Below are 15579 nucleotides of genomic sequence, written 5' to 3' on the forward strand. Positions count from 1 at the left end.
TATGATAATGTGTTGACATTCTTGATTTCTGTTTTGTTTTTATATATTTTATTTGTATACCAGGGACTCAGAGACTCAGTGTGATTACTGGTAGTCACCTTATTATTACATGTGTTATAAATGCCCGGATGCGTCGGTTAACGCACGTTTTGTTTTAATGTAGTATATTTCCCTATTCCTAGAGTAGAGGAAATATCCTTTTTGAGGTGGGGATGTGTGACGGAACATGCTCTTAATTTTGTTTTTGCCTGTGGCGATATTAATTGTTTTAGAGGGCCGTGTGCAGTCTCAATATGCACTTAAGCCCAGGTGGACCGTGTTACGTAATACCTCTGCGCGACAGTCATCGAGCTGTACTTTCCAATACACACCCAGCCCAGGTGTGGAGACCATGTGGCCAGTAGTTACGTAATACCTCCGCGCGACCATGGAATCTCTAGCGAACTGGCGACAGTAAGTCTGACCATCTAAGAAAAATATGCCAATATTTGGTCGCTGTGGAAATATCACTTGATAGGGGGAGGGCCGCGATGTATCCCCCAGGCGATATTCGGACTTTATGATAAATAGCTAGGGTTTTAGAGATATCGGGGAGAAAACATAGGAAGGCTGCAGGGGAAACGGACGTCGTCCACTGAACGAAATATATAAGTTCAGTCCGGGCGTGGTAAATATATTTTTCTGCTCTGTGTATAACCTTGATGTGATTGATGTGACTTTAAATATTTTAATACTGTAATATACCAATATTATTTAGGCGGTGCTGCCAGTCATCTGACGCAGTAAACTGTAGGCTCACTGTCTAAATAATTATTAAAGCTTAGCCAGTCATCCTAAAGGACCTAGGTAAACTGTAGGTTATTGTCTTTATTGTGATAGGTACCAGTATTAATTCTGTGTTACAAGGTTACTGAATGAGTAGTTAAGGGTTAATTAAAAATTAACCAGTTAGGAATAGAGTTGTAATTCCTTTATTTATTAAGTTCCCCTGGAAGCGTTTCTCAATTATCACACGTTACTGAATGAGTAGTAAGGGTTAATTAAAAATTAACCAGTTAGGAATAGAGTTGTAATTCCTTTATTAATTAAGTTCCCCTGGAAGCGTTTCTCAACTATCACACGTTACTGAACGAGTAGTAAGGGTTAATTAAAAATTAACCAGTTAGGAATAGAGTTGTAATTCCTTTATTAATTAAGTTCCCCTGGAAGCGTTTCTCAATTATCACACATGTGGGTGTTGTGTCATGGTGAAGTGATTAGCATATTGTGTAAACTAGACACCTAGAGATTAACTAATTAAGTGATCAGTTCTGGGTTGTTATTAATTGTTGTTGTTAATTAACTACTGCGGCAGTACATTTGTCAGCATAGATTAATACAGATTCCAAAGTGTATTGTGTTTTTGTTGTGTTTTCTAGTGAACTAAACGTGCTATATTATACATACTTTATATAAGATCTTATCTCTGACCATACCTAGACGAGCCACGTGGGTTTTGAACGGCCCGTTACAGAGAGATCTAATAGATATACAGTTAGGAGAGATATTTGGATAATCGTGTTTCATTCAATTACGGGTATTATAGGATCCCCGTGACAGTCATGTATAAAAAAAACCGACCCTCAGCCTTGTTCAGCCAGTTGAGAAAGCAAAAGAAAGAAAAGAAACTCCAACCAAGAACAATGTTTAATCATTGGCTTACCGCTGTGAACCACAGTTACATCAATATCTAGAACATTAACCAATTAATAAAAAATTAAGTATTTATGGAAGATGTATTTATAAACTTTACTTGTTTGGGGGGAACACTGAAAGCTTTAACTCTGGTGTCAACCTTCTGCCATCGATCTACACATGGAAGAATGAACACAATACCTGAAAATTTACAAAATAATCATAGAATTGCATTATATGTTAAACAACAAATATCATTTTACAACATTGCTTCCATAATCTTTGTTAGAAGGCTTCTTTCTGTAAACATATTTGTATGTCTATATTTAAAAGAAAACTCAACTAAAAATCAAAGGGACACAACTCTAAGAAAAATGTGTCAAACATTTTACCAAACCAAACACCAAATCACCTAAAAAGTTAACATGAGTTATCATATTTAAAAAATTAATGTATCAATAGGAAAACACAAAGGGCCATAACTCTGAAAACAAATTATTACATGGAATTAATACATTTTTACTATCAGATGAAGGTAACCCCTATCTTGAGTACCAAGTAAGATATTGGTGTCAAATTCGGGGAAAACTTAAACAGATATTCAGACAAAATGTGTTAACTTGAGACCCTTTTACCATGTATTTTCATCATTCTCCTGTCAAAACTAGCTGTAATCAAATAGTTCTTTGGTAGTAATGCTAATACGAATAAATGTTGTTATCCAGATTTGGGCATTTTTGTTTAATTTGGGCAAAAGCCAGACTGGCCCCCTACAAAAATGGGAGCATGTACACCTATGTGTCTGTGACAAAATAATAAGCATTTATGTACAGAACATGTGTACGTTCACCAAAAACACAGTCATTACCAATGATTGTAACTTCCCAAGCTTAATTTCAAACCGATGCAATATAGTGATAAATGAACGGACAGAAAAAACCTACATGTTAAGAAATGTGCTGGTACTATATCATGGTACAAAGAAAAATGTTTGTTAAGGTAATTTTTAGTGTGAATACATGTGTCAAAATGACGACCATGTTAATGCACTTACAACCGGCCTCGGTGGCGTCGTGGTTAGGCCATCGGTCAACAGGCTGGTAGGTACTGGGTTCGGATCCCAGTTGAGGCATGGGATTTTTAATCCAGATACCGACTCCAAACCCTGAGTGAGTGCTCCGCAAGGCTCAACGGGTAGGTGTAAACCATTTGCACCGACCAGTGATCCATAACTGGTTCAACAAAGGCCATGGTTTGTGCTATCCTGCCTGTGAGAAGCGCAAATAAAAGATCCCTTGCTGCTAATCGGAAAGAGTAGCCCATGAAGTGGCGACAGCGGGTTTCCTCTCAAAATGTGTGTGGTCCTTAACCATATGTCTGACACCATGTAACCGTAAATAAAATGTGTCGAGTGCATTGTTAAATAAAACATTTCTTTCTTTCTTTACAACCAGTCTGTGGGATGTTGCATATAAAAGATCCCTTGCTGCTAACTGAAGAGTAGCCCATGAAGTAGCAACAGCGGGTTTCCTCTCTTAATATCTCTGTGGTCCTTAACCATATGTCCAATGCCATATAACCGTAAATAAAATGTGTCGAGTGCATTGTTAAATAAAACATCTTTCTTTCTTTACAACCAGTCTGTGGGATGTTGCATATAAAAGATCCCTTGCTGCTAACTGAAGAGTAGCCCATGAAGTAGCAACAGCGGGTTTCCTCTTGCAATATCTCTGTGGTCCTTAACCATATGTCTGACACCATGTAACCGTAAATAAAATGTGTCGAGTGCATTGTTAAATAAAACATTTCTTTCTTTCTTTACAACCAGTCTGTGGGATGTTGCATATAAAAGATCCCTTGCTGCTAACTGAAGAGTAGCCCAAGAAGTAGCAACAGCGGGTTTCCTCTCTTAATATCTCTGTGGTCCTTAACCATATGTCCAATGCCATATAACCGTAAATAAAATGTGTCGAGTGCATTGTTAAATAAAACATTTCTTTCTTTCTTTACAACCAGTCTGTGGGATGTTACATATAAAAGATCCCTTGCTGCTAACTGAAGAGTAGCCCATGAAGTAGCAACAGCGGGTTTCCTCTTGCAATATCTCTGTGGTCCTTAACCATATGTCTGACACCATGTAACCGTAAATAAAATGTGTCGAGTGCATTGTTAAATAAAACATTTCTTTCTTTCTTTACAACCAGTCTGTGGGATGTTGCATATAAAAGATCCCTTGCTGCTAACTGAAGAGTAGCCCAAGAAGTAGCAACAGCGGGTTTCCTCTCTTAATATCTCTGTGGTCCTTAACCATATGTCCAATGCCATATAACCGTAAATAAAATGTGTCGAGTGCATTGTTAAATAAAACATTTCTTTCTTTCTTTACAACCAGTCTGTGGGATGTTACATATAAAAGATCCCTTGCTGCTAACTGAAGAGTAGCCCATGAAGTAGCAACAGCGGGTTTCCTCTTGCAATATCTCTGTGGTCCTTAACCATATGTCTGACACCATGTAACCGTAAATAAAATGTGTCGAGTGCATTGTTAAATAAAACATTTCTTTCTTTCTTTACAACCAGTCTGTGGGATGTTACATATAAAAGATCCCTTGCTGCTAACTGAAGAGTAGCCCAAGAAGTAGCAACAGCGGGTTTCCTCTTGCAATATCTCTGTGGTCCTTAACCATATGTCTGACACCATGTAACCGTAAATAAAATGTGTCGAGTGCATTGTTAAATAAAACATTTCTTTCTTTCTTTACAACCAGTCTGTGGGATGTTACATATAAAAGATCCCTTGCTGCTAACTGAAGAGTAGCCCAAGAAGTAGCAACAGCGGGTTTCCTCTTGCAATATCTCTGTGGTCCTTAACCATATGTCTGACACCATGTAACCGTAAATAAAATGTGTCGAGTGCATTGTTAAATAAAACATTTCTTTCCTTCCTTATACCACACACAAAAACAGAGTGAAAAAAGAAAACCCCAAACAGAGCATGCACATAAAGAGAACAACAACAAAAAATATTCCCCCATTACATGTACATCACAATATTTTATTTAACTTTTTTCATTTTGGGCATTTACTTTTTCTGTAATTGTACTAGTACCATGTAATCTGTAGATATATGTTGTGAGATATAACTGATTGTATACTCAGTATTTTCTACATGATGTAAATCTAAATACTGTAGAGGTACTTTGCGAACTTGTTCTTACCTGGTCCCTTTGATCCCACGAGCCGACCAAGTCGAAATACAACAAGTCTTTCATAGTTTGGTATTACCTGTAAAAGAGTAAAAGTAACAACTGGTGCTGTCATAAGATGAAATGGTTAAAACTGCCATAACTTTTGACAAACACTTCAAGTAAACAATGTCTGATGATATTTCATTTCGGTATACACATATACAAAATGTTTGGGGTTTTTTACGTATGTAATACATGTATTTATTAAAGAATACACAGAAGTTTACATAAAGTTCATAGCTATTATTTATATTCAAACAATTTTTCTTTGTAGAGAACCATTTAAAAGATATAAAAAATATAACTGTCTACTTTGTATCAAATAGCTTACCAATTCTTTAATGCAGCATTTTATATATTACATTATGTTCATCACTTAATTATGTTCTTTATATTTCATAATAATATTTTCCACTATAATCCTACAACTAAACCCACCTGGCCATCTACAGACATCTTTTTAAGTAATCACAATGTCAAGGAAAATCAATAGAAATGATATCTGCAAATTTCAGTAAATTTAGTTTTCAGTATAGTCATACGAGTTAATTATTTAGAAACTTTAATTGAAAATTATTTGTGCAAACACCTGAGTTGAACAATTACCTGTATGAAGTTGGTGGCTGTCTGATATCCCAAATTGTCTAGTATTAGATAAATTGACCTACATGAAGTAACCACTTTGTTAAGAAGTCACTGTTTAACAGTTAAAATTAGTTTTTGTTTAACACCATCACTAGAGCACATTGATTTATTAATCATCGGCTATTGGATGTCAAACATTTGGTAATTTTGACAAATAGTCTTAGAGGAAAGCTACTACATTTTTTTCATTAGTGGCAAGGGATCTTCTATATGCACCCCACAAACAGGATAGCACATACCATGGCCTCTGATATACTAGTTGTGGTGCACTGCCACTGGCTGGAACGAGAAATAGCCCAAGTCACCCACTGATGGGGAGCAATCCCAAACCAATCGCGCATCAAGCAAGCACTTTACCACTGGCCTACGTGCCGCCCTATTTCAAACCAATCGCACATCAAGCAAGCACTTTACCACTGGGCTACGTCCCACTCTATTTCAAACCAATCGCGCATCAAGCAAGCACTTTACCACTGGGCTACGTCCCACTCTATTTCAAACCAATCGCACATCGCATCAAGCAAGCTACGTTATTTCAAACACTGGGCTAAGCAAGCAACCACTGGGCTATGTCCCACCCTATTTCAAACCAATCGCGCATCAAGCAAGCACTTTACCACTGGGCTACGTCCCACTCTATTTCAAACCAATCGCACATCAAGCAAGCACTTTACCACTGGGCTACGTCCCACTCTATTTCAAACCAATCGCGCATCAAGCAAGCACTTTACCACTGGGCTACGTCCCACCCTATTTCAAACCAATCGCGCATCAAGCAAGCACTTTACCACTGGGCTACGTCCCACCCTATTTCAAACCAATCGCACATCAAGCAAGCACTTTACCACTGGGCTACGTCCCACTCTATTTCAAACCAATCGCGCATCAAGCAAGCACTTTACCACTGGGCTACGTCCCACTCTATTTCAAACCAATCGTGCATCAAGCAAGCACTTTACCACTGGGCTACGTCCCACCCTATTTCAAACCAATCGCGCATCAAGCAAGCACTTTACCACTGGGCTACGTGCCGCCCTATTTCAAACCAATCACGCATCAAGCAAGCACTTTACAACTGGGCTACGTGCCCACTCTATTTCAAACCAATCACGCATCAAGCAAGCACTTTACCACTGGGCTACGTGCCGCCCTATTTCAAACCAATCACGCATCAAGCAAGCACTTTACCACTGGGCTACGTCCCGCCCCACACTGTTTAAGAAGACAGCTGTTTAACCGAGGTGTGGTTAAAGACGTGTGTAATATTACTGTGATGCTGCAATACCGCCGAGGTGTGGTTAAAGACGTATAATATTACTGTGATGCTGCAATACCGCCGAGGTGTGGTTGAAGACGTGCAATATTACTGTGATGCTGCAATACCGCCGAGGTGTGGTTAAAGACGTGCAATATTACTGTGATGCTGCAATACCGCTGAGGTGTGGTTAAAGACGTGTAATATTACTGTGATGCTGCAATACCTTGAAGCTGAACCAGATGGAGACGGGCAGAGTGAGGACATAGAGCAGGAAACAGGTGAAGAGAACAACAACATGGCTCACACGACCAATCAGAGGTGAGTATTCTGAAATTTATAACAAATAGCGTTTAAATCAAATAAATATAAAAGATAAAACATGTCAAAACCAAATAGCAATTGAGTTATTTATTGGTTTCAAATAATATGACAATTATTATAAATCTGCAATAAAACAAAATCAATAAAATGTCATATTTATGCTGATACATAATTTAAAATATAAATCCAGGTAGTATTTACTATATTTTTGCTTTAATCTCTCCTACTAATTTTGAAGTATTAATTAGTAAACATATAGTCAATGAAAAATGCCAACAACTAGTGTGTATGTAGTGGGTCGGGAGGAGGGACATACATATTAATTTGTTTATCAACTGTATCAAAATTCAACAATTATCAAGGTACATACTTTTTCTGTTTTACATGAAATGAATTCTGACAACCAGAAACATATCAGAACTACCATAATTGATATGTTAACCAAGAGGATTAAGTAATGTGTAATCTGGTGGTCAGGAAGGCTCTAACCACTGAACCTATTTTACACTGCCTAATAACCAGGGTCTGTGCCTTTAATAAAAAATAAATATAAAATATCTAGTGTGCACACCTGTTGACCGAACTTCTGTTTCAGGAACAAAGCTGACTGGTGACGTGTAAGTGAAGGCAGACTTGTATTTCTGACTGTTGATATCATTGTACGTGTAAACAGACTCGTAATCAAACGCAGACCTTCCCGACAGATCAGGGTCACTTTCAGGCAGTCTGGTGTACTTGACCGACATTCTCACTCAGTGACGTTGACATATATATATATATATATATATATATATATCCACCTGAAAATGAATAACAAACAAATATGATCAAAATCATAGCAACAATAAAACAATCAAAATAAGAAGTCAAGAAAACTATTAACCTCCAAAAGAAGCAATATTTTATTAACCACATATATCACCATTTAACATAAAAAATAATTAAGCTCATGCTTTTAAAACAAGTTTATTAATTGTTGACATTTCAGTATTAAAATATATTTAACATACATATGAAACTATTAGATCATATTTTTACATTACTGATATTTGTGATTTTTGCCATTTATCAAATTTTATGTCAGGTCTATCAGATCATGTTAATTACTGATAATTTATGTCAGGTCTATCAGATCATGTTAATTACTGATAATTTATGTCAGGTCTATCAGATCATGTTAATTACTGATAATTTATGCTATGCTCAGTTTTGATAGTAAACTAAAAGGACATTAATGGTATCAAATGGAGAAAGTTTAGATCACAAAAAGTTGATTTTCACAAAACAAAATGGGATCAGACATCAGAGACATTAATTTGCCTTTAAACAATGTACTATTATCTTCAGTCCAGATATTGGGGTGGGACAGCGAGACTACAAAAGACTCACCTTGGAATCTTGGATTTCACAGTTTCATTAGAAACAACTGTTCTATTGAGTTTATAGTTATGTTTCTAATATTACTATTTCTTTTTAAATTTTTTATTAGTTTTGTCACATTTTACAATTTACGTGCGTCAATATCAAGCCAAGGCCAAGGGTCTTGCAACGACTTTTGATTCAATTGAGGTGCAAGTCGCCCAAAACACAAATCTCCTTTAAGCCTGTGCGTCAGTCGATTACACTACAGTACAGATCCACAGTAAAATATATTAAATGTACGATGAAAACACCCGTAAAAAATTACCAGCTTACAATTATCATGTTAACATAAACATTTCGCAATGCTATTATTTTTTATTATTTTTTAATACAGGGGCCATAACCCTTACACTTTTGTTATCATTTGTAAATCCCTCCTTTCTTTTCACTACTCTTCTTGAGGGTGGATACTGGATTTTGCTGTCATAGCAATCTCCTAAAGTGCTTAGGTCGAAGGTTCAAACTTTTTTTGGTGGACCCGTTGAGTTTTTTCCCGACCCAACCAGTGCCCTAAAGGTTGTGGTATGTGCTGTCCTTTCTGTGGGAAAGAACAATTAAAGTTACATATTGCTGTTGATGGAAAAAAAAATATATGGCGCGCGTTTCCTTTTGATGTCAGATTTATCAGTACAATACAATACATTACAAAATGCTTTATTTCCGTGGTTACATATGATATATACATACAATTACATAGGCGTACGGGCTCCCATTTTTATGGGGGGGGGGGGGGGAGGGGGCAGGATGGCTTTTGCCCGAATTAAACGAAAATGCCTGAATCTGCCTAACAACATTTAATCATATTAGCATTACTACTACCAAACAGTTATATAAGGTTGAAGACGAACCACTACGCATTTTTACATGGATTACAACTAATTGTAAGGATAGAATGATGGAAATGCATTGTAAAAAGGTCTGAGGTTAACACATTTTGCCAGAATATCTGTATAATATTTGCTATATTTTTATGTTTTACTCGAGAACTGGGGGGAAGGGGGCATTTGCTGCCACTTGTCTCGTACGTTTATGCACAATTATACATATAAACAGTCTGGTGACCCAGCAATAATAAAGCTAATGATAAAAATGTATGTTATAAGTGCTATACAGTGAGTTGTCCTCAAATGTATTATTCGGATTCTCCAACGTATAAAATGAAAAAATAAAATAGAAATATATATATCGCAAAACTTAGGGGGGGGGGGGGGGGCGGGCCCCCTTCACTCCTAGACCCGCCAATGACAACAATGTTTTATTTATCGACACCACAAACATGATGATTTTGACAGGCTTCAATGGAAAACCCGCTACACATTTATATTAGCAACAAGGGATCATTTATATATGCGCTTTCTCCCAGAACGGACACGGGAGAGAGAGAGAGAGAGAGAGAGAGAGAGAGAGAGAGAGAGAGAGAGAGAGAGAGAGAGAGAGAGAGAGAGAGAGAGAGAGAGAGAGAGAGAGAGAGAGAGAGAGAGAGAGAGAGAGAGAGAGGGAGGGAGGGGGCGAGAGAGCGAGAGAGCGAGAGAGAGAGAGAGAGGTTTTCACCATGTTCCATTTCCCTTTTTGATATAGGGATGAAGGAAAGTAATGGCAGTCTTATTAACAATGCGTAATTCTGCCTTTTGTATCAGATTATGCGTATTGCATATCGATTACTACTAACAATTCTGCCTACTTTGGCTGTTCCAGCATTTTAGCATCACCCTTGTATTGAACTGTTTTTAAGAAACGTTTTTGGGTTTTTTTAATTGATCTTGAAATTTTTGGTAAACTATATTATATATATATATATATATATATATATATGTATGCCAATTCAAACGCAAACGGACTATATTATTGATATGACCAGGGTTTATTTTTTAACAGTATACAGTGGAACCTCGTTTGTATCAGTATTTTTAGACTAGACCTACAGCTATCAGCCAGTTTTTGTCTCCCCTCTTCCCAAGACACGCCACTGAAGACGTGATAACTGTGTCCCCTACTAGTTGTAAAACATGGGAGAGGTGGGGGTTGGGTAGTGAGGGTGGGAAGGTTGTGGTGTTTTTTTTAAAAACCAAAGTACTTGAATAATCGTTGATAGTAAAAGCACACATATTTACGTTAATATTTTGCAATAACAAAATACGTTAAATGTCAGATGGAAGAAGAAACCGGGGCTTATATTTTATTTGTCTCCATATTTGTAGCATGGTCAGTAAACTACTCGAATAGAGAAGAAAAAACAGGTAGAAGAAAAAAACTAGAAAAAAAGGAAAAAAGAAAAGAAAAAAGAAACGAATAATGTTAAAAACAAGATACTTAAATACTATATTATTATACTAATTACCAGAGTTAACCAGAATAAAAAACAATGTGAAAAGATAATGAGTCACACATCAATAGCAAACACCAATATAAACCTATCACGAAAAGAAACACTGAAGGTAAAAACGACACAAAACACATAAATCCTCATCCCTTTACATTAACATTATTATTCCAAATGGTGATGACCTGTTGTCCAATACATTCAGATCAGTGTTACTTGAACTTCACCATAAGAAAGGGCTGGGGTGTTGTTCCTGTTTAACCCTATATGTGTGTCGGAAATGTAGGGAAAATAATTCCACGTGTTTCACATTTATTCTGAATTGAGTGTCACGTTTCCCGGCATAGACCTTGTGCATGTAAAACTAATGTCAACACTCACATAAGAATAAAGCATAATTTTTAACATTTTATTTTCAATGCAGTCATCTAATATTACTATTGGCTTAAAGGTACAGTAACATTAAATTATTCTTGGAAGCGTTCATTATTTTATGAATGATTTAATAAAAAATAACTATGTGCAGTTAATCCCACCAAAGCATTTTGCTAATCTCCACGCTGCAATGGAGTGTAGCCAGCATTGGGTTTCAGTAGAAAGACACGCCCAAACCCCGACTCCACCCTTGTTACCGACAATCTCAGTATATCAAGAAGAAAAAAAAAGAAAAAAGAAACAAAAAAGGTTGTTTTGTTTAACGACACCACTAGAGCACATTGATTTATTAATCATCGGCTATTGGATGTCTAACATTTGGTCATTTTTGAAAGTCATAGAGAGGAAACCCGCTAAAAATTTTTAATTAGTAGCAATGGATCTTTTATATGCACCATCCCACAGACAGGATAGTACATACCACGGACTTTGATATACCATTCGTGGTGCACTGGCTGGAACGAGAAATAGTCCAATGGGCCGTTGGACGGGGATCGATCCCATACCCACCGCGCATCAAGCGAGCGCTTTACCACTGGGCTACGTCCCGCTCCGTCTCAGTATATGAGTGCACACAAGTCTGTTCATCTATTATGTTCAGCTATAACAAGTAGCTGCATACTTCCCACGCCACATTTCTTAAAGTGAAATATGATATTTAAACAAACTATCTGTTTTCGGTTTGTGTTGCTCATGCATTCATTTAAAAGATCAAATTAACGAAATAATCCTCAAAATCACTACATGAGCTGAAAACTGGACTCAGCTGAATAAGGAATTTAGGTTTATTAAAAAGTAACGATGCGAACACGAATAATCAATTAGTTGTCCATGTATATTATTTGCATATCAGTTTGACTTGACAAAATATCACAAAAAGTGGAAGAATTTAGACTTCTCAGTCATAAGTAACTTGGTAAACAAATATATTAATCACATTTTGATGAAAGACCAAACGCTTTAGATTAGCAAAACACATATCTCATATCAGCATAAACCTTTTACATGTACGATGGTAGATACGTATCATAAACGTATGATGTGTCTAAAACCAGTTTTGATTTTATCTGTAGTTTACTCGGTAAATCAGTCTTATGGTTAAGAACAGCGGTTTATATCCATGTTTATCTTCAGTCTTTCGCTGAAGTGGTTTCGAATTGCTCACATTTCCATAACATCGCGTGCTGGACATAAATGTATCGTTTTTAGTACAACCATTTGCATTCCGCTACAATGTTATCGAAAATAAGACGGTAAAACGTACACACGAATGGCATGGTCAAGACAAATGGACGTGCTGGGAATATTACGACACGGAACGAATTAGAGTTACTCCGAGGAAACACACAGATGTGAAAGCTAAATCATTTTCTGTTGGCTCTATTTTGAATTCATATAGAATTAACTCTGAAATATATATATTAACAATGGCTAGCATTGGCGATAATCATAAAAATGCAAACATATACAAAGGACTAAAGTTCCCAAGGATAGTAGCGGAATATGGGGAAATGCCTCCAAAAAACAAAGTGCAATATTTTCCAAGGAATAAGATATGCAATCTCCCGAGCATATTTGAAAGAAAAGCACAACTGCGGCTACCGAAAACCTGTTTGACAAGAAGAGGACCTCTTGCTCTGTGGTCGCATCATCGAGCTTTGGGAACAAGCGAAGATAAATACCGAAATCTTCAAAGCGTCAAAACATTTTCGAAAGTCACTGCATCTTGTGATGTGTTAATTCCAGAAACCCCACAATGCCAGCCTATTGAAACCACAAGAGAACTGAAAAGAGGAATTCTAAATTATAATGCCCAGCAATCGGAACAAGAGAGGGATATCAAACCCGGCCATTCCGCCAGACAATATGTATCATATTGGCGTCAGTGTCACAGAGATGACAAATGTTATCATTCTGTCATGGCACAATTGGAAACTGATGAACAAAACAGATATACGGTAATTCATTCTCAAAAACAGGTGCGACAAAACGAAACTGTTGTACGCCTAAAAGACTCACCATCACCTTATCAAATACCTAACAAACTGAAGACTCTAACCCTGCAGTGCTGTGATTGCAGGAAAAGGCACACTAAACGACTGCTCAGTAACTCTTACAATAGACGGATACCCGAAGGACTTCGGAATATGATGTATCCCAATAATTTGTGCTCAGAAGGGTCATCATGCTACAAAAGTCTAAGATCGACTGAATGCCCAGGAGTTAAAATTCAAACGCAGATTACGTATCCAGTGTATGGGATTAACAGTCATACATCTTGTTCACACTGTGATCGTTTTGACGTACCAGAAGCCGGCCAGTGTCAAAAGAGAAGCACAGGCAATTCTTCAACAATGTCTTCTTGCATGCCTCAATTCAACCAGCGTCAAAACAGATCCATAGCCATATCTTCTATAATGTCTTCTGACTTTCCTGAACTCAACCTGCGTCAAAACAGAACGATAGACAGAGCTTCTATAACGTCTTCTGACGTTCCTGAATTCAACCTGCGTCAAAACAGAACCACAGACAGAGCTTCTATAACGTCTTCTGACGTTCCTGAATTCAACCTGCGTCAAAACAGAACCAGAGATAATGCTTCTATAATAACGTCTGACGTTCCTAAACTCAACCAGCGTCAAAACAAAACCATATATAGTGCTTCTGTAATGTTTTCTGACTTTTCTGAACTCAACATGCGTCAAAACAGAACCATAGAAAGTGCTTCTACAATGTCGTCTGGTAACAAGTACATTAGAATGAAACTTGGACAAGTCTTAAACGATGCGTTGACTAGGATGAATTCAAACAATATGTGTGGTTCTGTTCAGCCGGCATCACACATTTCTGTAGAATCGGAGTGAATACAAAATTGTATATCGATGTAAATACAGTATCTTCATCAATAAACACAACTAAACTAAGATCATTGTTATGAAAACATAATAACTGTATTGAAACTTAAATGTTTAGTACAAGTTTGTGTACATTAATTGTATTGCTTCTAGGTGATAAACCACATATGTTGACACTGGATAAAACAATATTAGTTTCGTTTACATGTTAATATGAGACAATGTTTAAAATTTATATTTGAGACCATTTTAACATAAAGATAGTTTTGTTCTTTTTATTGTAATAAAGATGAACAAATTCATAAATGTTCTACTTCTTTATTATTTAAATATTTTCGAGGCAGAAATTTTATTATTAAATTATTATTTGTTTTACTTTTGTTTTATTTGTTATGTAATATGTAATGCTCCGAGGATTTGTCATAAGTCTGTTTTATTTGTTATGTAATATGTAATGCTCCGAGGATTTGTCATAAGTCTGTTTTATTTCAAACAAATTGTTATGTAATATGTAATGCTCCGAGGATTTGTCATAAGTCTGTTTTATTTCAAACAAATTGTTATGTAATATGTAATGCTCCGAGGATTTGTCATAAGTCTGTTTTAAACATGATCCAAATCGTCAACGTCATAATATCTGTGCAACACTGGAAACTGTCGGCAACTGTCTAGTGTACACGCAACTTGCGTTATTGGGACACTATCTAACCTTAAAATCCCCCAACCAAGCCCAGGGGTGGCAGTCACAAAAGAATCCTAGCACAGTATTAGAGGGAGGACTCCAGGTAGACAAAACAGGTACTTTAAACTACAAATGACACTTTTAATCTGTAAACTAAACTCGTCCTCGGTGGCGCAGTGGTTAAGCCATCGGACATAAGCTGGTAGGTACAGGGTTCGCAGCCCGGTACCGACTCCAACCCAGAGCGAGTTCTTAAGGGCTCAATGGGTAGGTGTAAGGCCACTACACCCTCTTCTCTATCACTAACCAACTAACAACTAACCCACTGTCCTATACAGTCAGCCCAGATACCTGAGGTGTGTGCCCAAGACAGCGTGCTTGAACCTTAATTGGATATAAGCACGAAAATAAGTTGAAATTAAAATGTAAACTAAAAAACATGACACTTTTAAACTAAAAATAAAATGACTATTTTCGAATTTGTTTGTGGAAGAACAATTTCCTTTTAGTCCACACCCACCCATTTCTAGCTAGGCACGGCCCTGCAGCGTGTATAGGAAATTGTGCAGACAGTGGCGAGCAAAGTTCCCAGGTGGTTTGGGTCATGCTCCCACTGAAAATATATTTTAAAAAGAAAATAAAGTTTACTTGGAGAAGGAAGGGTTTCGATCCACGAAACCCCCCTCTATACAGGCGCCTGCCATCTTGGTAGTTTGATG

The 15579-nt window shown here is 37.1% G+C and overlaps 1 protein-coding gene across 2 annotated transcripts in view; it reads right to left on the bottom strand.

The window, feature by feature from the left end:
- LOC121371769 (stomatin-like protein 1) overlaps positions 1 to 8904 on the bottom strand; it is a 29787-nt gene extending 20883 nt beyond the window's left edge. For both annotated transcript variants that reach the window (XM_041497902.1, XM_041497903.1), the window contains exons 1-5: positions 8536 to 8904; positions 7718 to 7946; positions 7049 to 7152; positions 4893 to 4959; positions 1793 to 1875 (exon numbers count right to left, since the gene is read on the bottom strand). In XM_041497902.1, the coding sequence (XP_041353836.1) occupies positions 1793 to 1875; positions 4893 to 4959; positions 7049 to 7152; positions 7718 to 7892 (429 nt within the window). In that variant the 5' untranslated portion in view covers positions 7893 to 7946; positions 8536 to 8904. The remainder of the gene's footprint in view (positions 1 to 1792; positions 1876 to 4892; positions 4960 to 7048; positions 7153 to 7717; positions 7947 to 8535) is intronic.
- Positions 8905 to 15579: the final 6675 nt, after the last annotated feature.

Source organism: Gigantopelta aegis, chromosome 4 (genome assembly GCF_016097555.1).
Source record: "Gigantopelta aegis isolate Gae_Host chromosome 4, Gae_host_genome, whole genome shotgun sequence".
Classification (NCBI taxonomy): Eukaryota; Metazoa; Mollusca; class Gastropoda; order Neomphalida; family Peltospiridae; genus Gigantopelta; species Gigantopelta aegis.